The sequence below is a fragment of the Aotus nancymaae genome, unplaced genomic scaffold, assembly GCF_030222135.1.
Source record: "Aotus nancymaae isolate 86718 unplaced genomic scaffold, 86718_ANA_hifiasm-v0.15.2.pri h1tg000019l, whole genome shotgun sequence".
Taxonomy (NCBI): Eukaryota; Metazoa; Chordata; class Mammalia; order Primates; family Aotidae; genus Aotus; species Aotus nancymaae.
Window position 1 is genome coordinate 45,733,741 of NW_026988431.1, and position 27,367 is coordinate 45,761,107.

Here is a 27,367-nt window from a genome sequence, read left to right on the forward strand (position 1 = left end):
TTACGCAGTTCATGCAGCTGATGAGTGAGAGAGCAAGGCCTCTGTCCCAGCTCATGAGACCTGTAGGTCCTTGCTATCCACTGTCCTCCACTGCCTACTGATTTCAAGTATTACATAAAGCTTGTAAAAATAACAAGCAGTATCCTATGATTCTAGCCCAGTGTAGAGACATTCCTAAAAACTTCATACAAAAGGAACCAAAACTGATCATTTAAATTAGAATTATGACAGATTTTATCATAAGCATAAACATCAGAGTCAGTTTATAGTATAAAGTTAAATTATACCAAATTGTCTTTTTTAGAATGTGAATGATGGCTTCAATTAATCTTTTCTTCTACTGTTTGTAAACAGTCTTAGTTAGATTTATTGGTGAAGGAAGTTGTCAAGATAGTTGATGAGATCTGCTACTATCGATATGATTTGAAAATATATTGAAATAATATGGGTAGAGTGCCTCACACCATATTGCACATTACAGACTTTAATGAATATTTTTATTAAAAAGAATTCTCCAAAAGGAAGGTATATTTATACTTATAATTTTACAGTAACTTTTTTTTGAGATGAGATCTCTTTTACCCAGGCTGGTCTCAAACTCCTGGGCTCAAGGGATCTCTTGCCTCAGCCCCCGAAAGTGCTAAGATTACTAAACACATGTGATTTCTCTTCATTATTTCAGTCCAGGCTATGTTCATTGGTAGGATGGTCTGGGCGGTGTATATTCAAGGAAGGTACTAGAATGAATTGCTTAGGACAGAGTACAGAGGTAGTGTACCACCTTTCCTGGCTTATAGGAACTTATTTTGTTTCTCTATTTTATAAAATTTTTGGAGGGTAAGTATATCCATTTCTTCTTGTTTCATCGTTTTTGTGAAATGGGGAAGACGATTTAATCTGTGAAAGGTTAAAGGTTACATTTTTCACCAATATTTCATTATACATATTAATCTCTATGTAAACAGTGGGAACTCATGGGCGTTTTCTTTTTCTCAATTGCAAATTCTTAATGCATGGGCTGGTAAAACCTAGTAGTAATTTTAATTTGATTTGTTATTAGATATTTGTAAAGGTGTTTTATTGAAGATGCAGTGTGCCTTGGGTCCTCTAAGTTCATTTCCTAAGATTTTAGTACAAGTAAAAATAAATTATAAAATTTTGATTCGTAAATCATTAAATTTAACCAGGAAGATATTATGGCAGGAGCCTGATATTCTTTATTTGATATTCTATTACCCTAGCAGTTTGTAGATTTTTAAACTTAAATCTGGAGATATTAATGCTAATATCATGAAAATAATTGGAACTCTTTAAGCTTTTAAGCTTTTTCAAATGTCTCAATCTCTCATATTGATAATGCATTTTGGTGAATTCATTACTTGTTCTAAATGTATGATAAAATGATATGGACAATGCATTGTGTGAAAAACCCATGATACATTCAAGTGGGTGGTTTGCATTATAATTTTTTTCATAATTTGCTGATTTTATTCTTTTTTAAGATAATATTTGCTGCTTTTGTTTTCCTAGGGCCGTTGCTCCAGGGAGAACTGCAAATATCTTCATCCACCCCCACATTTAAAAACGCAGTTGGAGATAAATGGACGCAATAACTTGATTCAGCAGAAGAACATGGCCATGTTGGCCCAGCAAATGCAACTAGCCAATGCCATGATGCCTGGTGCCCCATTACAACCCGTGGTAAGCATGTTTTCAGTCTTCGTTCATTAAGTTTGTAATTCAAAGTGCTCAGTTTTAGTACTAAAGCTATTATTGAACTAGATCAAATGAACACAGGCAACAATTTCAGTTGCCTTAGCATTTTCTAGCAAAATTAAATGTCAGTCAAATGCTGGAACAATTTATACTTTGTGTAGGTACTCATCTTCTGGCGAAATCATGTGGACATTTACATTATAGCATTTTTTTCCATCTAAATTTTTCTTCAAAATAAATCCTAAGACTGGCAGGTGTTACAATGGTCTGTGTTATAGTGATAGTCTAACTTACCAGTATAATCAGTACACATTTTCAGCTACCTTTAGAGGTAATAATGATATTTAAAATTAGTATATATAGTCTTTAATTTTGAGGATTTTTTCCCTTTCCTTTCTTCTTGAAAAATATCTGTATAGTTCTTTTTCTTGAAAAGGCACCTTTCTTATTCTTCTGTAATTTAAGTTGAAATTATTTCATAGCTACAAGTGCTAGGAAAATTCTGAAAATAACAAATCAATGTCATGGACTTGGAAGTCTCATCAAAGGAGAATTAATCAGGAGAGGCTGAAACTCTGAGGGCTTAAAAAAGGAGCTAAAGTTGATAAGCTGGGTGGTTATAGATATTTAATGTTTGCTGAGAGGAATATATGAGTGACTTTTGCTTTGAAACACACATTTTTATTTAACTGTTTGGATTTCTGGAGTGTGTGTGTAATACATGACTTTAGTAAAATCTCTATTCATATTTATTCATCAAAATGTAAGAGGTTAATGTAACAATTAGTGTTAAGTTGAAAAAGGTGCTTTGATATTAATTGTGATATAGTAATTCTGCATTTAAATTTAAATGCATGTTGAAATTTGCAATGATCAGAATATATCTGTCAATAATTTATGTCACTAGGTTATATGCAGTATTATGGGGTCATGGGAATATGAAGACCCATGTTTTTCTGGTATGCTAACTGTAGCATGTGCTAATTTTTTTCCAAAAATATTTTAAAACCTGAATTTAATATAATTATTATTCTCTTCTAGAACTTAATGCAACAGTCATTCCAAAAAAGAGTAGGGGATTGCATTTCAAGGTGGGAGGGATCTCCATATTACATGGGCAGTGATACCAATGATCAGTTTTATATAGTTGAAATTTGAGGCTCAGTTAAAAATGTGATAGTTAAAGTTGTTTTTGTGACAACTACTAATTTCATATGGCTGTATTGGGATAGCATGAAGATTTTCATTTAGTTAAAAAAATAGCTATAATCATTCTCTAACAGAACGTGTAGGACAAAAGTCTCATTTGCACTTGGCTGTCACTTACAGTTTCAAAATCTGATAAGTGTTTGGTGTACCTCTCTGCGATCAGGAGCACCTTTGAGATCAGCAAGTGCAGGTCCCAGATTGAAGAGGAGAACACTGGCCACCCCATTACCTGACCTAGTCCTTGAGTCTGACTCTCAAGTCTATTCTAGGGTTACATATGTGCAATCCTGGGACAAACGAACAAATATGTTGTTTATGTAATCACTAAATCACAGATTTCTGAAACCATCAGAACAGTCAACACATTTTCTGATGTTTTGTTAGAAAATTATCTGCTTAGACAAAGATTATTTTTATTAGTTGTGACCACATTCAGACTTTATGTTAATTTTTCTTCACATGACTAGATTTGAATGTGGAATTACCTTTCTGCTAAAGGCATCCTGAGATCATTGTCTAAAAATACACTTTATTCAGAGTGATGACTTTGTAATAAGCATAGAAATCATTTTAATTATTCAATTTTAAGGCATTTGGGACTTTACTGACTGTAGAGAAAGCTTTAATACAGGAAATTTGCTTTCAAAACCTTACCTGTGACTTTTTTATCCTTTTTGTAGTCAACCCTGTTTTGTTGAGGATAATGACATGGAGATTCAGAAATGAATGAAAAGGTCATGATCAGCTGCTTACTGGGAGTTTAATTTGGGCCTTAAAATAGGGACTGTAACAGGAATAGATGAAGCCAGGTGACTAATAGGAAAAGGGTTGCCACTCAAAGAGAATGGCTACTACTACAGATGAGTGTCTGAAGATATGGCATTAACTTGGATCCAATCCAGGTAGTGGTCATATCAAAGAAGATAATACTATGAGTAGATCCATAGCATCAGGAGTATTAAGAGCATCTGAGCAGTGACAAACCTTTTAGTCAAATAGGTGACAGCATCTAACTTCTCTAGGGCCAATCAGTTTGGCTCCCAAATCTTGGAGGAAGAGGAAGGGGAGAGACAGCAAGGTCTAAGCAAACTTGGAAGCATCTAGTATTGTGCCTGGGCATATGGCAGAGATCAATAATTACTTGATATGCGTAAGAACCAATGAAGGAAGGAGTTTCCCAAACACCAGAAAGACACGGAAGTTTGAACTGAGTGCAGAATATTCAAATTCAGGAAATACAGAGGACACCACAAAGATACTCCTTGAGAAGAGCAACCCCAAGACACGTAATGGTGAGATTCACCAAGGTTGAAATGAAAGAAAAAAATGTTAAGGGCAGCCAGAGAGAAAGGTCAGGTTACCCACAAAGGGAAGCCCATCAGACTAATAGAAAATCTCTCGGCAGAAACCATGCAAGCCAGAAGAAAGTGGGGGATGATATTCAGCATTCTTAAAGAAAAGAATTTTCAACCCAGAATTTCATAGCCAGTCAAACTAAGTTTCATAAGTGTAGGAGAACTAAAATCCTTTACAGACTGGCCAATGCTGAGGGATTTTGTAACTAGCAGACCTGTCTTACAAGAGCTCCTGAAGAAAGCACTGAACATGGAAAGGAAAAACCAGTACCAGCCACTGAAAAAACATACCAAAATGTAAAGACCATCGACACATAAAGAAACTGCATCAACTAATGGACAAAATGACCAGCTAGCATCATAATGATAGGATCAAATACATACATAACAATATTAACCTTTAAAGTATGGGCTAAATACCTTAATTAAAAGACACAGACTGACAAATTGGATAGATTCAAGACCCATTGGTGTGCTGTATTCAGGAGAGCCATCTCATGTGCAAAGACACACATAGGCTCAAAATAAATGGATGGAGAAATATTTACCAAGTAAATGAAAAGCAAAAATAGCAGGGGTTGCAATCCTAGTCTCAGATAAAACAGACTTTAAACCAACAAAGATCAAAAAAGACAAAGAAGAACATTACATAATGGTAAAGGGATCAATGCAACAAGAAGAGCTAAGTATCCTAAATATATACACACTCAATACAGGAGCACCCAGATTCATAAAGCAAACTCTTGGAGACCTACAAAGAGATTTAGACTCCCACACAATAATAGTTGGACACTTTAACACCCCACTGTCAATATTAGACAGATCAATGAGACAGAAATTAACAAAGACATTCAGGACTTGAACTCACCTCTGGACCAAGTGGACCTAATAGACATCTACAGAACTCTCCACCTTAAATCAACAGATATGCATTCTTCTCAGCACCACACAGCATGAATTCTAAAATTGACCCCATAATTGCAAGTAAAACACTCAGCAAATGCAAAAGAATGGAAATCATAACAAACAGTCTCTCAGACCACAGTGCAATCAAATTAGAACTGAGGATTAAGAAACTCACTCAAAACCATACAACTACATGGAAACTGAACAACCTGCTCCTGAATGACTACTGGGTAAATAATGAAATTAAGGCAGAAATAAATCAATTCTTTGAAACAAACGAGAACAAAGACACAACATGCCAGAATCTCTGGGACACAACTAAAGCAGTGTTGAGAGGGAAATTTATAGCACTAAATGTCTGTGTGAGAAAGCAGGAAAGATCTAAAATTGACACCCTAACATCACAATTAAAAGAACGAGAGAAGCAAGAACAAACAAATTCAAAAGCTAGCAGAAGACAAGAAATAACTAAGATGAGAACAGAACTGAAGGAGACAAAGACACGAAAAACCCTTCAAAAATCAATGAATTCAGCAGCTGATTTTTTGAAAAGATTAACAAAATAGACTGCTAGCCAGACTAAGGAAGAAGAAGAGAGAAGAATCAAATAGACACAATGTAAATGGGTTATCACCACTGATCCCACAGAAATACAAACTACCATCAGAGAATACTCAACACCTCTATACAAATAAACTAGAAAATGTAGAAGAAATGGATAATTTCCTGGATATATACACCCTCCCAAGACTAAACCAGGAAGAAGTCAAATCCCTGAATAGATCAATAAGACGTTCTGAAATTGAGACAGTAATTAATAGCCTACCAACCAAAAAAAGCCCAGGACCAGAGAGATTCACAGCCAAATTCTACCAGAAATACTAAGAGGAGCTGGTTACCATTCCTTCTGAAACTATTCCAAACAATAGAAAAGAGGGATTCCTCCCTAAGTCATTTCATGAGGCCAGCATCATCCTGATACCAAAACCTGGCAGAGACACAGCAAAAAGAAAATTTCAGGCCAGTATCCCTGATGAACATTGATGCAAAAATCCTCAATAAAATACTGGCAAACTGAATTCACAGCACATTAAAAAGCTTATCCACCATGATCAAGATGTCAGCTTCATCTCTGGGATGCAAGGCTGCCTCAATATATGCAAATCAATAAACGTAACCCATCACATAAACAGAACCAATGACAAAAGACACATGATTAACTCAATAGATACAGAAAAGGCCATTGATAAAATTCAACACCACTTGATGCTAAAAACTCAATAAACTAGGTATTGATGGAATATATCTCAAAATAAGAGCTATTTATGACAAACCAACAGCCAATATAATACTGAATGGGCAAAAGCTGGAAGCATTCCCTTTGAAAATTAGCACGAGACGAGGATGCCCTCTCTCACCAGTCCTATTCAACATAGGAAGTTCTATTCAGAGCAATCGGGCAAGAGAAAGAAATAAAGGGTATTCAGATAGTAAGAGAGGAAGTCAAATTGTCTCTATTTGCAGATGACATGATTGTATATTTAGAAAACCCCATTGTCTCAGCCCCAAAACTTCTTAAGCTTATAAGCAACTTCAGCAAAGTCTCAGGATACAAAATCAATGTGCAAAAATCGTAAGCATTCCTATACAGCAATAATAGACAAATGGAGAGCCAAATCATGAGTGAACTCCCATTCACAACTGCTACAAAGAGAATAAAATACCTGGGAATATAATTAACAAGGGATTTGAAGGACCTCTTCTAAGAGAACTGCAAACCACTGCTCAAGGAAATAAGAGAGGACACAAACAAATGGGAAAAACATTCCATGCTCATGGATAGGAAGAATCAATGTTGTGAAAATGGCCATACTGCCCAAAGTAATTTATACATTCAGTGCTATCCTCATCAAGCTACCATTGACTTTCTTCACAGAATTAGAAAAAACTACTTTAAATTTCATATGGAACCAAAAAAGAGCCCATATAGCCAAGACAATCCTAAGCAAAAAGAACTAGCTTTAAATTTCATATGTAACCAAAAAAGAGCCCATATAGCCAAGACAATCCTAAGCAAAAAGAACTAGCTTTAAATTTCATATGGAACCAAAAAAGAGCCCATATAGCCAAGACAATCCTAAGCAAAAAGCTGGAGGCATCGTGCTACCTGACTTCAAACTATACTACAAGGCTACAGTAACCAAAACAGCATAGTACTAGTTCTAAATCAGATATATAGATGAATGGAACAGAAGAGGCCTCAGAAATAACACCATACCTCTACAACCATCTGATCTTTGACAAACCTGACAAAAACCAGCAAAGGGGAAAGGATTCCCTATTTAATAAGTGGTGTTGGGAAAACTGGCTAGCCATGTGCAGAAAGCTGAAACTGGACCCCTTCCTTACACCTTATACAAAAATTAACTCAAGAGAGATTAAAGACTTAAATGAAGACCTAAAACCTAAAAACCCTCAAAGAAAACTTAGCCTCAACTGTTGAGGACATAGACATGGGCAAAACTTGGTTTTTGCCCATGGTTTTTCATGACTAAAACACCAAAAGCAATGGCAACAAAAGCCAAAATTGACAAATGTGATCTAATTAAACTAAAAGCTTCTGCACATCAAAAAAAAAAATTAGCATGAGATTCAACAGGCAACCTACCGAATGGGAGAAAAATTTTACCATCTATGTATCTGACAAAGGGCTAATATCCAGAATCTACAAGAAACTTAAACAAATTTACAAGGAAAAAAAATCAAACAGCCCTGTCAAAATGTGGGTGAAGGAGATTAACAGACACTTTCAAAAGAAGACATTTATGCAGCCAACAAACATGAAAAACACGCTCATCATCACTGGTCATTAGAGAAATGCAAATCAAAACCGCAATGTGATACCATCTCACACCAGTTAGAATGGCGATCATTAAAAAGTGAGGAGACAACAGGTGCTGGAGAGGGTGTGGAGAAACAGGAACACTGTTACACTGTTGGTGGGAGTGTAAATTAGTTCAACCATTGTGGAAGACAGTGTGGCGATTCCTCAAGGATCTAGAACTAGAAATACCATTTGACCCAGCAATCCCATTACTGGGTATATACCCAAAAGATTATATATCATTCTACTGTAAAGATACATGCACACATATGTTTATTGTGGCACTGTTCACAATAGCAAATACTTGGACCCAACCCAAATGCCCATCAATGATAGACTGGATAAGGAAAATGTGGCACATATACACTGTGGAATACTATGCAGCAATAAGAAAGGATGAGTTCATGTCCTTTGCAGAGACATGGATGAAGCTGGAAACCGTCATCTGCAGCAAACTAACACAGGAACAGAAAACCAAACACCGCACGTTCTTATTTATAAGTGGAAGTTGAACGATGAGAACATATGGGCACAGGGAGGGGGACATCACACACTGGGGCCTGTCAGGGGTTGGAGGGCAAGGGGAGGGATAGCATTAGGAGAAATACCTAATGTAGATGACGGGCTGATGGGTGCCACAAACCACCATAGCACATGTATAACCATATAAGAAACCTGCACGTTCTATACTGTATCCCAGAATTTAAGTAATAATAAAAACATACTACTCAAATAATAAAACTTCTGGATTCTTTTTTAAAATTATTATTTTTACTTTGCCACATACTATCTGGTACAAATGTACAATGAAAAATTACTACATAATTTAACCAAAAATAGGCAGTATATCATGGCTTAAAACCTGGAGGCCTTTGGTTTCTTTAGTTCATCCCAACAAAGTGTTTTTCAGAAATTCTGTTGTTTCCAGGCTCTCTTCATTGCCGTCAAAGAGCTCTGCATAAGCAATGGTTATAAAGAGCTTTGCATGATGTCTGGAGTTTCTCTAGTAATGGCCTCATTTACCTTTACCTGTGAACCCAAAGGTTAGCCTTAGCTATCCATAATTTCTCATGGCAGCGGTTCTTCAGGTACACAACCTAGCTGTCTCAAGGTACATAATTTGTGTTGAAATCCTGTGCATTTATTGAATTTTAAAATAGCCTAGGAATAGAGAAATTCCATTTCTGGTTTTACCTAAGGTCTCAAGAGTTTCTTTGCTGCTTCTGTCACCTAGCTAGACTTTGCTGTGACGTCATGTTGTAAGCATTTGTTGCCATTCAGATGCAGAATGCTTTGAAGTCATCATTTGTCACACTTCCAGGAACACTCAGAATTCTTAAATTGTTTTTTGGTTCTTTACTTTCCATTTTATCCAGGTAATGGTTGAGAGAAGATCACTTTATCCCAGAGTGTTTCTGGTAAAATGCTTCCCTGTCAGTTTCTCTGAGTAGTCTTTCATCTATCCTGCTGTTCAGTGGTGAGATCTCCTCTCACTGCAACCTCCACCTCCTGGGTTCAAGCAATTCTGCTACCTCAGCCTCCCAAGTAACTGGGATTACAGGTGCATGCCACCACGCCCAGCTAATTTTTGTATTTTTAGTAGAGATGGGCTTTCACCATGTTGGCCAGGATGGTCTCGATCTGTTGACCTTGTGATCCGCCCGCCTTGGTCTTCCAAAGTGCTGGGATTACAGACGTGAGCCCCACGGCCGGCCCCTGCTGTTCTTACTGCTTGTTTGCATCAAGGGGCCTATGAGTCCTCAAGCAGCCTGAGAGAATGGGCCCTGGATTTTAGGAACTAGGCCCTTTCTATTAAAAGGGCTGGAGTGAGTGTTCTTTATTTAAATGTTTGTTATTTCAGTAAAACTGGATTAAGGATAAAGCAAAACTAAGAGTAAAGGAGGTACTCATTTGATTTATCCAGTCACAAGTCAGTCTAGGAGCAGAGTTATAACAGTATCTCTTACTTTATTCCAGTCATTTGCTACTTAATTTTTTTTTTTTTTGAGAGAAGGTCTCACTTTATCACCCAGACTAGAGAGTGCAGTGGTACAGTCATAGCATACTATAAACTCATACTCCTGGGCTCAAGTGATTCTCCTGCCTCAGCCTCACAAAGTGCTGGGATCACAGGCCAGACTCACTGTGCCACTGTGCCTGGCCCTGCTTTCTTAGAAAAAAGAACTTTATAATATGACTTTGTTGATAACTCCTGTTAGCTTTTGGCACTGTTTATATTCAAAATAGTTCACTGACAATAATTACAGGGTTATGCCTATCTGGAAACATGCTTTCATATACCTTGATTGTGTGTGGTTTTTTAAAAAAGCACTTTATATTTTATTGCTTTATATACATACATAAAATCTAGAAAATTATGACTTAAAATTTGTGCTCTGTGAATTTCAGCTGATATTGATTACATATTATTTATTACATATACTCCCCCCATTTTAAAAAAGAGTCTCAAACATTGCAGAACAAGCAGTGTTCACATGGTGTTTTAAAATAAATATCAGCCCCTATGATATTTGCACCGTTATAGCATGGTAACTACATTACTGAAACTTAGAAAGCTTATTACAAAAAATTGCAAAACAAAAAGAAAAAATAAACTTTGGACAGGTGTATTAGAGATAGCAATTATTAAATTTTGAGGTAAAGAAAGAAAATAACATCACTTTTATTTAACATTCAAGTATCTATTCTAAAGAATATTTAATGTGTTTGCTTGTTTCTATCGCAGAGAAAAGCAGTTAGCAAATCCATTAGTATATATGTTAAGTAAATGTTTATAGAGGATCTATATAGATGCTAAACACAGGAATTATATAACGTGAACAAGACATAAGGCAAAAGTCTGCCATCTAGGAGCCTCCAGTCTTAAGACTAGAGGAGATATTCAAGTAAACACAGGCAGTGGTAAATGCTGCATTCGGGTAATTAGGAGTTCGCGGGAACAGAGGGTAAGAAAAACCCCTTCATAGTTAGAGATGTGGATGTATCAGGATAAACTTACTTAAAGAGTCCTAATTCTTGAAGCACAATTAGGAATTAAACAGATCGGCTTGGCACGAGTAGCAGTCAGTGTGGAGGATAAACCATGTTTAAAGGAAAAGAACCATAAGGGAACATGTATCCTTAGAGACCTTACTTACATTCAGAAAATTATACCTGTATCTATAGAAAACCACATAGTGTGTGGAACTGGAATCACCTTGGAGCTTTCAAAAAATACTGCCGTCTGCGCACCTTTCCCCCAAAGATTCTGAAGAGTGAGGAGTGGTCAGGGCATTCACAGTTTAAAAGTCTTCCGGGTGATTTTAACGGACACCTGGTTCATTGTGTGAAAACCACTTGTTTCAGAACCACTTGGAATCGGACACACCTGTGGTCACATCCTAGGCCTCCATTCACTCATTTGTGACTATCGAAACATAATCTTTGTGAGCCTTTTTCTTTATCTGCAAAAATGGGGCTAATACCCACTTGAGAAGGCTGCACTTCACTCATTCATTCATTCACTCACTCACTCACTCACTCACTCACTCAAGTACTAATCTAGCAAGTATTTATTGCTTGCCTGTTTGTGCCAGGCATTGTTCCAGGCTCTGGAGATTTAGGGAACTAAACAGATCTCTTCTGATCTCTATCCCTCAAAAACTAAAGAAAAAACACTTACTAAGGGAATTCATACTCTACTGTTGTAAGGATTAAATACACTAGCACAGATAAAGCACTCAGCAAGATGCTGGCACACAATAAATATGGAATTACTGGTAATAATCATGTTTGCATAGCTAATTAGGGTCATAATATGAAATTAAGTAACACTTTCATTTATAATGAATTCTGATTACCTTAATGGAATCAGAACGTCTGATTTAAAACAAGTAATTAACCCATAAACAGCACCAGAATTAGTAAATTTGTACCTTGTTTTTCTCTGGTGAGAGTGTTCACTGGCAAAAGGCAATCATAAACCAAACTGTCTTACGTTTTTCAGGAACAGAGCTACCTACAAATCATTATCACAAGAATATAATCAGTATCAAATATACCAATTACCTAGTTAAATGTTATCATTCGGATAAAACAGGATGCCACTTGATAATACCATTGCATGAATATCCGTCTTTGAGATTCTGCTGCACCCCTGCATGATAGCTTTTGGAAGAGAAAACTGGCGGTGGCGCAGGTCAAGTACTTTCCTAATCTGATCAGGGCACCCTCTCATGGGGCTAGCAGTGACCTACCTTCAACAAGGCACTTTTGAAAATACAATATAACTAAAGTGATGTAACAAATTTACAAAAATTTAAAACAAATGAGGGAATGTAGTGTGTGTGTGTGTGCATGCGTGCGTGTGTGTGTGTGTGTGTCTGTCTGTCTGTCTGTCTTTTGGAATCAAGTTTCAAAGTATAAAGCTATTGTTATTGATTGTCTGCCTGTTCAGCAAATAGCTGTATTTATCGAAAGAGGGAACAATTTGAGATAATGCTTGCTGAATAGTTGATGTTTCACATTTTTAAAAGCTCCTACAGACTTTACTTGGGGACAGTGCCCTAAAATTGTTCAGATTTGAATGTGCTCTGCTGAATTAAAGTGAAAGATGAATTCTCTTGATGACTCTATAGAAACAACTCAGGAAAGATTATTTCCAGTTATTAAAAGCAGTATTTTTATATAATAAAGGTATTATTTTGTCTGTAATGTACAACAGTTGCATCATATGCATTTTTAGATTTCCAGTGTATTTTATTTGATGAGATTTAAGAGAGCTGAGTTTTATTAGACTCTGGTCTCATTTTATTAAAGTGAAAATGCTTTTTCTTCCAAAAAAAAGTTTTTAAATTTGACCTTTGCTTTTTAAGTAATTATAGTAGATTATGTACAGTAACGTAAACTTCTCAACAACTTTCTGAAATATACATTAAAAATGCACTATCTGGAAATACATGATAATTAATAGTAAAAGAATACAAAGAAGAATGATAATGAATGGCTTCCATTATCCGTTTGCTAGTCTCCTAGTCCCCTGACATAGACTTCTAGTCTTTTATGCTAAATATCTTCTAATTCTTAAATGACTAATATAGAAATTAGGGTGCTGTTCTGGCTGGATTTTCATATAGAGTCTGACAGTGTGTAACTAAGTACAAGTTTAGCCTGAATATCCTTGAATAGAAATCCAAGTTCAACATATTTTCACTATACAGTCAATCCTTGTCCTGCTGCCACCTTGGCAAAGAGTGGACAGTGGTGCAGCATTAAGTCAGCTGCTGCTCAGGGAAGTGCTGGTAGACGGAGACTGCCCTGGGCTCTAGTGTCTGACAGCTTGTTGATTGTTAAGATTTGGAATGCACAGGTAGTTCTTGTTGCTGCTTTGTGTTGGGAGGGTTTGGGGATCAGAGTCATTACTTGAGGCCACTTCGTCAGGCAAGAGCCATCGACCTGGCAGAGCAGTTAACCATGGCATTCAGACCAACATGTTCAGAGGCATAATTATTTTAAGTTGAAATGGTATAATCTATGCAGTATTGTTTCTTCTCCTCAGTGAATCACAGTATGTATTACATATTCTGTTTTTTCATATTTTTGTTAGTAAAAATGTATAGCTAAATGCAAAGAGTTTGTTCCCAAGCAATTGTTGAGGTCAACAAAAGAGTGCATTTCTTAAGCAGGACTTCTCAACATTGACAGCATTGACTTTTGGAGCTGAATAATTCCTTGTTGTGAGGGGCTGTCTTGTATGTTGTAGGACACTTAACAGCATCCCTGGCTTCCATCCATTAAATGCAATAGTTCCCCTCCAGCTGTGACAACCAAAAATGTCTTCAGACTTTGCCAGGTGTCTCCTGAGAGGTAGAAAAACTCAGTTGAAAACCACTGCCCTAAGAAAAAGGGAATACTTGAAATTCATTTTATTTTTCTAAATATAGAATGAATCAGGACCAGAGTAAATAAAGGATATATTTTATTTTTTAACGTATTTCTTGTGTACTATAAGAATTACTTTTGTAATGTATACCTTATATTGCAAAAAGTTTTACTACAAAGCTCTCTTAAATACTACATATATTCAGGGATCATCTAATTTCTTATTCCTATCAGATGATAGAATTAGCTATTAATACACTGTAATGTCTCTTTTATCCTAAAAAATGTTTTCTAATTCCATTCATTACTGCTGAGTAAAGAAAATAAATTGTTAAATATTACCTTAAAGAACAGCATCCATTTTGCCTACAAACTTTTGTGTTTTGGAAACAAACATTATTACACAAAGCATTAAACTTCAAGAATTGAAACCCTATTAGGAAGTTAAAAATGAACTATCAATAAGGTATGAAGTTGTTGTGTTCTGTTGTGCTTTAAACACTAGAAAAACAAATTGTTAGATTTCAGGTAAATTAATGTTATTTAAAAGCAGATATATTTTATGATATGCTAGTTTGCATATCAACACATAGAAACAATCCTTATATATTCATGAAAGCATTTCTGGAAGAAAGTCTGTCTTGAAGCAGTTTATTCAGTTCTGCCACATGTATTTCCTTGAGCAATCATGTAGCATTTCTTTAGTAGCAGTTCTACTTCAGACTTCACATTTTAGACTTGTTTCCCCCTAGTAAGGTATGATAGGCTGGTGGAACATTATAATTTCCCTCATAAAAATCTGCATCACGTAAGTATACCAAACACTTTATCTTATGTGCTCAAAAGGCAAGGTGTCATCATCACCTTTCACATAACCCCTGAGATTTATTTGCAGTTTACATTGACTGTAAAGCTCTTTTATCCCCTGGGAGTTCTACTTTATTTATTCCAAATAATAGGACACTTGCAACCTATTAACAGTTGTAAACAGATCTTTCAAGTACATCTGACATAGCAGTTACAAAATGTATTTCTTAGACAGGTATCTAGAATTAAATCAGGACAAAGATGGAGATTAGGTGACCACAAGAAGTTTCTGCATAATTTATCTGTTTAAAAAAATTACAAGTATTATAGACCCCCAGTTTCAAAATTCCAGTGAATAATTTAATGGATATTTTACCTATTATATTTTAGAAAAACATTGATTTGATGAATGCTTATTTAATAAAACAGCCTTATCCTAAATGATAGTAAATGAACACAGGATTAAAGGAAAGGAGGGAAGGAAGGAAATGGATAAATGGATGGAGGACAAATGTATGATTAAGAATATCAACTTTGAGTTGAGACCTGCATGTTAAATTTTGCTTTTATTTTATTTTTCAGCCAATGTTTTCAGTTGCACCAAGCTTAGCCACCAATGCATCAGCAGCCTTTAATCCCTATCTGGGACCTGTTTCTCCAAGCCTGGTCCCAGCAGAGATCTTGCCGACTGCACCAATGTTGGTAACAGGGAATCCGGGTGTCCCTGTACCTGCAGCTGCTGCAGCTGCTGCACAGAAACTAATGCGAACAGACAGACTTGAGGTAGGAATGACTAGTTGGTGTTTTTATGTACTACATTGTAATTCTCAAAGTGTGTTTTTTTGTTTGTTTGTGTGTTTCCGTGGCCAGAAAGTTGTAAAAATTTTAAAACAGAGTTTTTGGTGTAGTGTGTGGAGTATTTTACTAGAGTATAGATATGCTGTATTTGATTAATGTAATGCTTATAAAGGCTACAACATCCATGTTTAGAACAGTCAATAGGAGCTTGAACCCTAAAGTCAGATTGCCTTGTTACATCACTGTGTCTCAGTTTCCTCATCTTTAAAGTGACACTTACACAGTCAGGGACTATCTGGCACGTAGCAAATGCCTTCTGAATGTTTGCTGTTGTTGTTGCAGCTATCAAGAATACCAAATATTATCAATCCCCTAAAAGTTGCTCTCATAAAGATGTAACAAATATTAGTGTCTATAAAACATTTGACAATTTATTAATGCAAGTTTCCTCATAAGCTGTACAATATTTTGGTTGAAGTAGAAAGGCAACTTTGTTTATGAAGTGTGCTCTCATAAAAGTTTTTTGCATAATCCTCTAAATTCTAGAGTAAAGAATGCATGGGCTCTGCTGTTGGCACATGAAAAAGAAATTAAAGTTATAAATCTTATTTCGCAGTGGTTGTTCAGAATTTCAGCATGACTGTGAATTAATGAATTTGGTAAACTGTAGATGTAGAGAAAAAGTGATAACATCAAATATACATTGAGGGTACAGACCTGCCATTGAACCCACCTAAGGAACAAAATGACCTTTTCCTCTTTTCCCTGGTGAGGATGAGGTGATTTTTTTTTAACTTTTATTTTAGGTTCAGAGGTACATGTGCAGGTTTTTATATAGGTAAACTTTGTATCATGGGAGTTTGGTGTAGAGATTATTTCATCACCCAGGTAACAAGCACAATACCCAATAGGTACTTTTTCAGATCCTCTCCCGTCTCCCACTGTCTACCCTCAAGTAGGCCCTAACATCTGTTGTTTCCCTCTTCGTGTCAATGAGTTCTCATCATTTATCTCCCACTTACAAGTGAGAACATGTGGTATTTGGTTTCCTGTTCCTGCATTAGTTTGCTTAGGGTAATGGCCTCCAGCTCAATCTATGTTGCTGCAAAGGACATGATCTCATTCTTTTGTATGGCTGCATAGTATTCCATGATGTATATGCACCAAATTTTCTTTATCCAGTCTGCCATTGATGGGCACTTAGGTTGATTCCATGTTTTTGCTACTGTGAATAGTGCTGCAGTGAATATACATATGTGTGTGTCTTTATGGTAGAATGATTTATATTTCTTTGGGTATATACCCAGTAATGAGATTGCTGGATTGAATGGTATTTCTGTTTTTAGGTCTTAGAGGAATCACCACACTGTCTTCCACAGTGGCTGAATTAATTTGTACTTCCACCAGCAGAGTATAATTTTTTCTTTTTCTTTGCAATCTGCCAGCACCTATTATTTTTTGACTTTTTAATAATAGACATTTTAACTGATGTGAGATGGTATCTCATTGTGGTTTTGATTTGCATTTCTCTAATGATTAGTGATAAAGGGCATTTTTCATATGCTTGTTGGCCACATATATATCTTTCTTTAAAAGGTGTCCATTTGTGTCCTTCACCCACTTTTTCATAGGGTTGTTTGTTTTTTGCTCATAAATTTAAGTTCCTTACAGATTCTAGATACCAAACCTTTCTGGGATGCGTAGTTTGTAAATATTTTCTCCCATTCTGTAGGTTGTTTGTTTACTCTGCTGACAGTTTCCTTTTGCCTGTGCAGAAGCTCTTTAGTTTAATTAGATACCATTTTTCCATTTTTTGTTTTTGTTGCAATTGCTTTTGGCATCTTTGTCATGAAATCTTTGCCAGGTCCTATATCTAGAATGGTATTTCCTAGGTGATCTTCCAGGGTTTTTGTAGTTTTTGGGTTTTACATTTAAGCCTTTAATCCATCTTGAGTTGATTTTTGTAAATGGTGTAAGGAAGGGGTCCAGTTTGAATCTTCTGCATATGGCTAGCCAGTTACCCCAGCACCATTTGTTGAACAGGGAGTGCTTTCCTTATTGCTTGTTACTGTCAACTTTGTTGAAAATCAAATAGTGGTAGATGTGCTGCATTATTTCTGGGTTCTCTATTCTGTTCCATTGGTCTATGTGTCTTTTTTTGTATCAGTACCATGCTGTTTGGGTTACTGTAGCCTTGTAGTATAGTTTGAAGTCCGGTAATGTGCCTTCAGCTTTGTTATTTTTGCTTAAGATTGCCTTGGCTATTGATGCTCTTTTTTTTTATTTCAAATAGTTTTTTTCTAATTCTGCAAATTATGTCATTGATAGTTTAACAGGAATAACATTGAGTGTATAGCTTGCTTTGAGCAGTATGGCCATTTCAATGTTACTGATTCTTCCTATCCGTGAGTATGGAATGTTTTTCAGTTTGTGTGTGTCATCATGATTTCTTTGAGGAGTGTTTTGTCATTCTTTTAGAGAGTTTCATCTCCCTTCTTGGCCATTATTCCTAAGTATTTTATTCTTTTTGTGGCAATTATGAATGGGAATGCACTCCTGATTTTGCTCTTGGCTTGGATGTTGTTGGTTTATAGGAATGCTACTGATTTTTATACATTGATTTTGTATCCTAAAACTTTGCTGAAGGTGTTTATCAGATCAGGGAGCTTTTGGGCAGAGACTATAGGGCTTTCTAAATAAAGAAACAAGTTGTCTGCAAACTTGTTCTTGCTGGGGAGATACACCTGATACACCTGGATTTTTGAGTGGTTTGTGGTTGCAGCTTATTAATTAACTAATGCTGTTTGCAGATGGAGTAAGAGGAAATTTAAAACATTTTAAATATCTTAAATTATTGGATGCTCAGCATGTGAAGCAGTTTTATTCCCCTGACCTTTCTAAGCAAACCCTGAGTTTTGTTTGTTTGTTTGAGACAGAGTCTCGCTCTGTTACTAGGCTGGAGTGCAGTGGCATGATCTTGGCTCACTGCACCCTCCACCTCCCAGGTTCAAGTGGTTCTCCTGCCTCAGCCTCTGGAGTAGCTGGACTACAGGCGTGTGCCACCATGCCCAGCTAATTTTTGTATTTTTAGTAGAGACGGTGTTTCACCATGTTGGCCAGGATGGTGTCAATCTCTTGACCTCGTGATCCACCCGCCTCGGCCTCCCAAAGTGCTGGGATTACAGGCATGTGCCACCGTACCTGGCCAACCCTGAGTTCTTAATGAATAATTGTTGATTGATTAATGGGAACCAAATAAGCAGTCTGATTTGAACTTTAATGAATTATTAATAGATGACATTCAAAACGCTGGTTATAACTCTTCTAAACCAGTCCTCCCACATTCATAATTTTAGGTAGTTTGTTACTGGTTATATTTTATAGTGCTTAGTTGAAATGAAGACTTTTTTGTCTTTGGGTTTTTTCTTTTTGTGAGGAGCTACTTAGCGTATTTTGTCTGTTTTCTTTTGCTGTAGTCAGAACAAATGGATACCACTACATCAACTGTCATTTCCCTTTTATCTGAATTCTGCTTATCTAAATGCTTGATTGTAGTGCAGCTTCCTGTCTGATTCTTGTTAACAAGATCTGATCCAGTGACACACCTGTTAGGACAGTGCAGCATGAAGCTCAGAAGCACATCTTCCTGCTCTGTGCTTGTGATTTTAGACAATCCTATCTGCAGATTATTTCCTCGAATGCTAATTGCATGACATATTGAAGCCTAAAAGACATGGCAATAAATGCACACATTAATTAATTGGCCAAATGCTCCATCATTTGGCATTTAAATATATACTTTTTCCTTGTGGAATTCTGAAGCATATTTTTGAATTTTGAGTTCTTTCTGAGGTGAAAAGTTTTCTGAATCAGTTAAAATATTGGCCAGTTCTTGCCACTTCTTTCTTTTACTGCAGCTTGTTAGACAATAAAGAAATTTAAAATACCATAGATTGTCAGCCTTCTGGTTCTTACATAATTGCTTAAAACTGACATCTTTACAGCACCCAGTGTGATACTACAAAAAAAAAAAGTTAAATTGGAAAACAGGAATTCAAGAATTACTGCATGTGATGTTGCTAATTAGGTGAGTCAGCTTGGATCAGGATTCTCTTATTCTCTTGGCTTCATATTCCTTACTTGTAAAATTTGGGGGTTGCACTAGATAATCTCTAAGGTCCCTTCCAATTATAACATTCTAGGGACATTTAGGTTATTTTCTTATTTTAACATTAACACTAGCCACAAGCTATTGAAATTTTTTTTTTTTTTTTGAGATGGAGACTCACTCTGTCGCCCAGGCTGGAGTGCAGTGGTGCAATCTCGGCTAACTGCATCCTCCACCTCCCAGGTTCAAGCGATTCTCCTGCCTCAGCCTCCCAAGTAGCTGAGATTACAGGTGGCCGCCATCACACCTAGCTAATTCTTTGTATTTTTTGTAGAGATGGCATTTCACTGTGTTTGCCAGGATGGTCTCGATCTTCTGACTCATGATCCACCCTCCTTGGCCTCCCAAAGTGCTGGAATTAAAGGCGTGAGCCACCATGCCCAGCTGAAACATTTATTTTTTAAAATTATATAAATATATCTAGAAGCATATATTATATATATCCCATATGCACCCAACATGAGATTTATATCAATATTTATATTATCCTTTCTTTACTGGCTATCTTTAAAAAGACTTGGTTGCCAAGTACTTTCTGTACTCCAAAATTCATACTTTTTTTTGAGATAGAGTCTCACTCTGTCACCTAGGCTGGAGTGCAGTGGCGCAATCTCGGTTCACTGCAACCTCCCCACCCAGGTTCAAGCAGTTCTGTCTCAGCCTCCTGAGTAGCTGAGATTAAAAATTTGTGCCACCATACCTGGCTAATTTTTATATTTTTAGTGAAGATAGTGTTTCATCATTTTCATCAGGCTGGTCTCGAACTCCTGGCCTCAAGTGGTCCACCTGCCTTGGCCTCCCAAAGTGCTGGGATTACAGGGGTGAGCCACCACGTTCAGCCTTAAAATTCAAACTTCTCTTAAATAGTAGTCTGAAATGTGTCTTTTAAAAGTCCATTTTGTGGCCAGGTGCAGTGGCTCATACCTGTAATCCTAGCACTTTGGGAGGCCAAGGTGGGCAGATCATGAAGTCAGGTGTTTGAGAGCAGCCTGGCCAATATGGTGAAACCCTGTCTCTACTAAAAATACAAAAATTAGCCGGGCATGATGGCACGCCTATAGTCCCAGCTACTTGGGAGGCTGAGGCAGAAGAATCACTTGAATCTGGAAGGCAGAGGTTGCAGTGAGCCAAGATCACACCACTGCACTCCAGCCTGGGCGACAGAGTGAGACTGTCTCAAAAAAAAGAAAAAAGAAATTCATTTTGTGACCTTGGATTGCCTTTTAATATAATTTCTAAGCAGCAATTTCTTTCCATGATTATGTTAAGAAATTATTCAAATCTATAGATTCTAGAAAAGACTGATTTTTTTAGCCACATCCTGCTTTATTACAAAGAGTTAGTAATTGGATAAATCATTGTTTGACTTACTTTCAAGATACACAGTAAATTTTTATGATGCAAAAAGAATTGATGAATACATTCATTCTGTCATTTACTCAGCAATATTCAGTGGAAAAACTATATTTAGGCTTCAACTTTTCATCATTTATTTAATGTATTTGTAAATAATGTAGTTTTTTGTCAACCTTAATTAAAAATCTGTCTTCTCCAATAAGTTGATAAGAACACTGTGCACAGTATAGTGAAATACTTTAGGTAAACAATCATGACTATTAAGGTAATTTATATTACATAGGAGTAATCAAATAAAAACCAGGGGCCACGTAGTTCAGACACTGATGAAAACATTAGAGTGACATTTGGTTAACTGCATCATTCTTACATCAGCAGTCTGTATGAGCAAAACATGAGTATCCAGGAGAGGTGGACAAATGATTTGGTTTCTGAGAGTTCCAGTTGGCATTTGCTTGTATTAAAATAAATTATTCTTGGCTGAAAGTGTTATTCTATGAGGTAATCGTTACATGAGTTTCTAATTTGGGCCACTAATTCTTATATGTTTCCATTACTTACAGAGAAGAGTCTAGTAACTCTTTTCATATAGGCAGAAAAACATAATACCACTTGACTACACAAAAAAGAACATTTAAAGCTAAATGAGGATTAGAATGACAGTGAAAAGCATGCCTAGGTTGGGATGTTTTTAGGTGTTTAGTGGATTTAACATGATGTCATAAAAAGACTTTCTATTCAGAAAAAATTAGAAAAAAGATGCTTTTAATAATATAAGAAAGGCTTATTGGTAGGATTATTTTAATTTTGCATTTTTGTAGAGGATGTTTGGCTACTGCTTGTGTGATTTTTTTTTTTTTACTATCTCCAGAAAATTGCCAAGAAACCTTACAAGTTTTGCACATAGAGGCTTATGTAGGTTGTTTTTAAAAATCTGTGATAAACTTTAGAGCGGCTCTTAAAAATGTAGTCACATCTTCATTTAAACAATTTAATATACTATGGCTCTGTCAATTATTAATCTCTGTGGTTAGAGTTTTTATGTAGTGATTGTAGAGTTGTAAATTGCTTAAAATAGAGTAATTGCTAGATTAAGCACAGTGGTTCACACCTGCAGTCCCAGCTGCTTGGGAGACTTAGGTGGGAGGATCACTTGAGCCAGGGAGGTTGAGGCTGCAGTGAACTGAGAATGCGCCACTGCACTCCAGCCTGGGTAACAGAGGGACACCCTATCTCAAATAATAATAATAATAATAATAATAATAATAATAATAAAAAGTAATTGCTACCTTGTTGTGCTGACGAGCTTCTTTCAAAGTTGTATCTATTTTCCTGTCCTGTTGGGTTTGCGCAGTCATTCATGGGAATGAATAAATGACAGTGTGGAAGTGGATTTAATGGTTCTGTTGTTGGTCATTCCTATTCAGATTTTATTTTATGTTTTCATATGAGATCAAGTGGCAGATTCTTAGTTCCGTTACCTATAGAAGTATGCTTATGTTTTCTGCCCTGAATAGTAATGATGGAGTCTGCCTTTTAGACTTAAAAGAACACTCCCATTTGATCCTAACAGAAATACTATGAGGTAGCCAAAGTAGTGTCCTTTTCTTCATTTTTTTTTTAAGAAGAAAAATGGATTGAATATGTGCAGTTATTGAATAACCAACTATATTAGTCCATTTTCATGCTGCTGACCAAAATATACCCAAGACTGGGCAATTTACAAAAAGAAAATGGTTTATTGGACTTAACAGTTCCATGTGGCTTGGGAGGCCTCACAATCATGGCAGAAGGTGAAAAGCACATTTCACATGTTGACAGACAAAAAAAAAAAAGGTTCTCAGGGACATTACCCTTTTTAAAACCATCAGGTCTCATGAGACTTACTCAGTATCATAAGAACAGCACAGGAAAGATCTGCCCCCTGATTCAGTTACCTCCCACAACATGTAGGAATTCAAGATTTGATTTGCGTGAGGACATAGCCAAACCATATCACCAACTGAAACTAGAAATCACATCATCCAATATTTATCCAAGGATTTTAATTGTACAATAAATTGACTATAGTTATTTATCTAATCACCAGAATTATAAGGATTACTAGAGATTTTAATCCTTTTAAAATGAAAATACAGATAATTCCTTTGCATTAAATTATAAATTCATGATTAACAATGCAGTAGACACTTTGATCAAAGTGATTGATCAAAGTGATTATCCAAAGTGATTATCCAGGATTACTCTGTAAAGTAATATATTTTAAAAAATTAGCTTGTTAGTTACCGCTTAAAGTCCATGCTGCATATTGGTGAATAACATGTAGCTATATGTCTTTGAATATGTTTCTTAATAGTGGTCATTGACTATTAAATTGACTTCTCAAGATATTAAAATGGACAGAGTCCCAGTTTCTTGTTATAATTAACTTTCTGTCCCTCCTTTTGACTATTATTTTACAAAGATGGCTGATTTAATTATACAAATATAGTGAACACAAAACATATTACTTCAAAGAGATATCTCCTTAAAGAACATGGAAATGACTCTCCAGTTTTGAATAAATTCAAATATTGACATTAATCTCCTTAGAATTCCAGTGCTTTAACTTGCAGAGCATTGTTGAATGTAGTATTATTTATAAAACATATTTTGACCTTTTTGAAATATGTTTTCATGTATTAAAAAATTAGAGATCAAATGACAGAATTATTTATATCATCCAGATTTGTATGGTGTTAAAGCTACGCATTATTTTATTTGGTATTTATGACCTTTTAAATAGATGTTCATGGTGTTTTCATTGTGAAGAATCCATAGCTAGTAAAGTGATAAGAACTGGAACTCACAATTTCTGACTCCAAACCCTCTTGTCTGTCCACTATATCACTGCTGTTTAGCTAACAAAAGAAGGTTTATTTAGAATTAATTTACATTTTCTTGGGAAATTTTTCTGATTATGTTTTCTTTTGATTGTTTAAAGTATATAATTATTCCATAGATGTTTTCTGGAAATAAAATTTAGAATTTAAATGTTTTCAGTGAATATCTTCATTTACAGACCTTGCCTTAGTACTTGTAAAGGGCTCATATTGAATTATGTTATATGTGTAGCTAAATAGATCTTATTATCTTACTTTAGATTTGAAAACCATATATCAAACATTTTTTTTCTTTTCCTTTCTTTTTTTCTTTTTTTTTTTTTGGAAACAGATTCTTGCTCTGTTGCCCAAGCTAGAGTGCAGTGGCGGGATCTTGGCTTACTGCAACCTCTGCCCCCCGGGTTCAAGCGATTCTCGTGCTCAGCCTCCTGAGTAGCTAGGATTACATGCTCCCGCCAGGGTGTCCAGCTAATTTTTGTATTTTTAGTACAGACAGGGTTTCACCATGTTCACCAGGCTGGTCTCGAACTCCTGACCTCAAGTGATTCACCCGCCTCAGCCTCCCAAAGTGCCAGTATTACAAGCATGAGCCACTGTGCCCGATTATAAAATATTTTTATAATTGACCCAGTAATTAGGTCAACATATAAATGCCATTTCTGCACATTTATCTGTCAAAAATGATCAAAAAAACCCCTATAATCATGAATATATTATTTGAATATTTGTAATATGGAAATATTAGAAATTATCTATATATCCTCCAAAAGAGTTACCTGTATTATGTACACTATTTGATTAAATTTGATGCAACCATCAAAAGATTATTTAGCAAAATAACTCTGAAGATTATTTAGCAAAATAAGAAAATGCTTATGCTGCATTGTTGAGCAAAAAAGGTCACCAAATAGTAGCTATCAACTATTTTTAAAAATGTGTGTATACAGAAGACTGGATGAGAAGAGAAAAATGAACCACAATGTTGTTAGAATTCTCAGATTTAATTTTACCTTCTGTGTTTCAAATTCTCTGTGTGATAAATGTTATAATTTCTTATCCTGATTTTAATGATGAGGTTACATTTGTTGAAATTTTGTTTGTCAGTTATAATTTGCTAATGTAACAATATGTCTAAGAGATTTCCTTTGGGGATCAACATAAAGTGTCCTTGAGTTTATCAGAGAAAGCAGACCAAACCCATACTGAGCAACCAAGGGATAGATCCCATTTTATTGATGGTGTCTATTAGGGAAAATGTGTTTTAAAAGCGTGGGCAAGTTCATGTTCCCATAGGTACCCCACATTTCAGATGCACATCTAATGCCTGGTAAAATTCCAGTCCCTCTGGCCTGTAACTCTCACCAGCACAAGTTTTCACAAGAGATTTTCCCTTTCTTCTTTATTTTTTCAAAGGCAAGAATAATGTGAGAGTAGCTATTACAGTATATTTATTTTGTCCCATTTCTTATGTCAGGATAAACCTTAAGCTGCAAAAAAATAAAAATATGAAAGAGTCAAACATGCATATTATGCAAAAGAGGTTAAGTTCTGTTACCCTCAGAAAAGGTTGGTTTTAGGACACATTCTAAGCTAATTCTTAGTAATTAACTCTGCCTAAGTATTTTTTTAGAATTCTTTCTAAATGCATCCCACAGGAGAGTAAAGAATGTAAAATTATAATAAACCAATTCTTAACCTGTAGAACTCCCCCCACACACACACACAAACACACACAGAACCTAAAAATAGACTAACTTCAGGTCTTTTTTCTTGTTAATGTGGCAAAGAGTACACTAAATTGGAAAAACAGAATGTTAGTTCCCTGCTGCCGATTCATTTTGAGCATATTCAAGGAAGCAGGAATTACTGAGGAGTGAACAGCAGTCCTAAGATATCACTTACAGACCTTCTGCACGTTTCCTGTTTGGTGATTCCTACATTGACGTAGATTTGCTTAAACAGAAAAGTAGCCCTGTTGTTTATGCAGTAATATATGTTTGGCGTGCACACACACACACACACACACACACACACACCCCTTTTTATCATTATTTAATGTAGGCACATCATTCTTCCTGAGTATAGTGATGAGCCCCACATACAGTAAGCTTCGATTAGGTACTGGGGTACTGTTTTAGCAAGCTCCATAGCTGATTCTAATGTTCAGCCGGAGAGGAGGATGATTATCCTGGGTAACAGCTTGATCATTTTTGCTTTAAAAGTTATAAATCTTGGTTATACTTTTATACTTTTTTTCTTCTGTTCAATAAGATAAATATACTAATAAATAACCAGAATCATGAATAAATTTTTAAGTCATTTTTGTATTTGTAATAACTCTGTGTGTGGTGATGAATGACATTGGCTCATTGTATGTATTTGGAACACAAAACTTTAGCTAGCTTGAGGTTTCCAAGTAGTGCAAGATATCATTTATAATGTTCTTTTTTAAAATGTAGTGTGGTACAAATTATAGTATCTCCTTTAAGAAGCACTTTCCTCAGTAATAGGGTTTGAATATAATGGGGGAAAAACACCCAGATTTAAATGCAATCATTTTATTTCTACAAATTCAAGAAAACCTTTGCTTCCTAAGTCATAGCAGAGTTACAGTTTCTCTTTCTTGCTTAACTTCAAAATAAAGTACTTAGTATCTGCTTTTACTATTTGTGAAAAGATACTTCAACGATTAAAACCTGTTTCCTTGAAGCTTGACCAGCATGAGAAGTATAAAAGGACATTCTGTGTTTTAGATGGCCCTCTTGTGGTAAAAGGGTCAAACTATCCTGAATGAAGACTGCTTTTAAATAGTGAGTCAAAATTGCGCAGATGGATGAGAAATAATCAATTTTTTCTTTTTCCTTAAGATCTCCATGGCAAAATCAACAGAATTAGCGAATACTAAACAAACAGACAATAACAAAGCCAGTATTTGTTTTACTGGTTTATATAGCTACCAAGTGAACCTCTAAAGATCAAAAAATAACTCCTGGAAACATTTTCATAAAAAGCTATCAAATTTGATTTTTTTGTATTTTTCACTTGGAAATAATTTTATATTTACACAAAAGTTGCAGAAATGGAGCCAAGAGTTTCTGTCTACCCTTCAGTGAGCTAAATATTAATATCATATATAACTGTGGAATCTCATAAGACCAAAAAAAATAGCATTGATATACTGCTGTTTAGCTAATCTACAGACTTTAATCAGATTTTACCAGTTGTCCTCCCAATATTCTTTCTTTGACTCCAAGCTCCTCCAGTTTGTGATAGTATCTCAATCTGTCTTGCATAACCTTGAGACTTTGGAAGAGTACTACTCAGTTATTATGTAAAGTATCTTTCCATTCACTTCGTCTGATGTTTCCTCTTGATTAAATTCAGGCAGTAATACAACTACTGTGAT

At 35.7% G+C, this 27,367-nt stretch overlaps 1 protein-coding gene across 50 annotated transcripts in view; it reads left to right on the forward strand.

Annotated features, from left to right (window-relative positions):
• MBNL1 (muscleblind like splicing regulator 1) overlaps positions 1-27,367 on the forward strand; it is a 209,163-nt gene that overhangs the window by 160,991 nt on the left and 20,805 nt on the right. For all 50 annotated transcript variants that reach the window (XM_064378833.1, XM_012437021.3, XM_021669543.2 and 47 more), the window contains 2 exons: positions 1,531-1,701; positions 15,340-15,540. In XM_064378833.1, coding sequence (XP_064234903.1) covers positions 1,633-1,701; positions 15,340-15,540 — 270 coding nt within the window. In that variant the 5' untranslated portion in view covers positions 1,531-1,632. The remainder of the gene's footprint in view (positions 1-1,530; positions 1,702-15,339; positions 15,541-27,367) is intronic.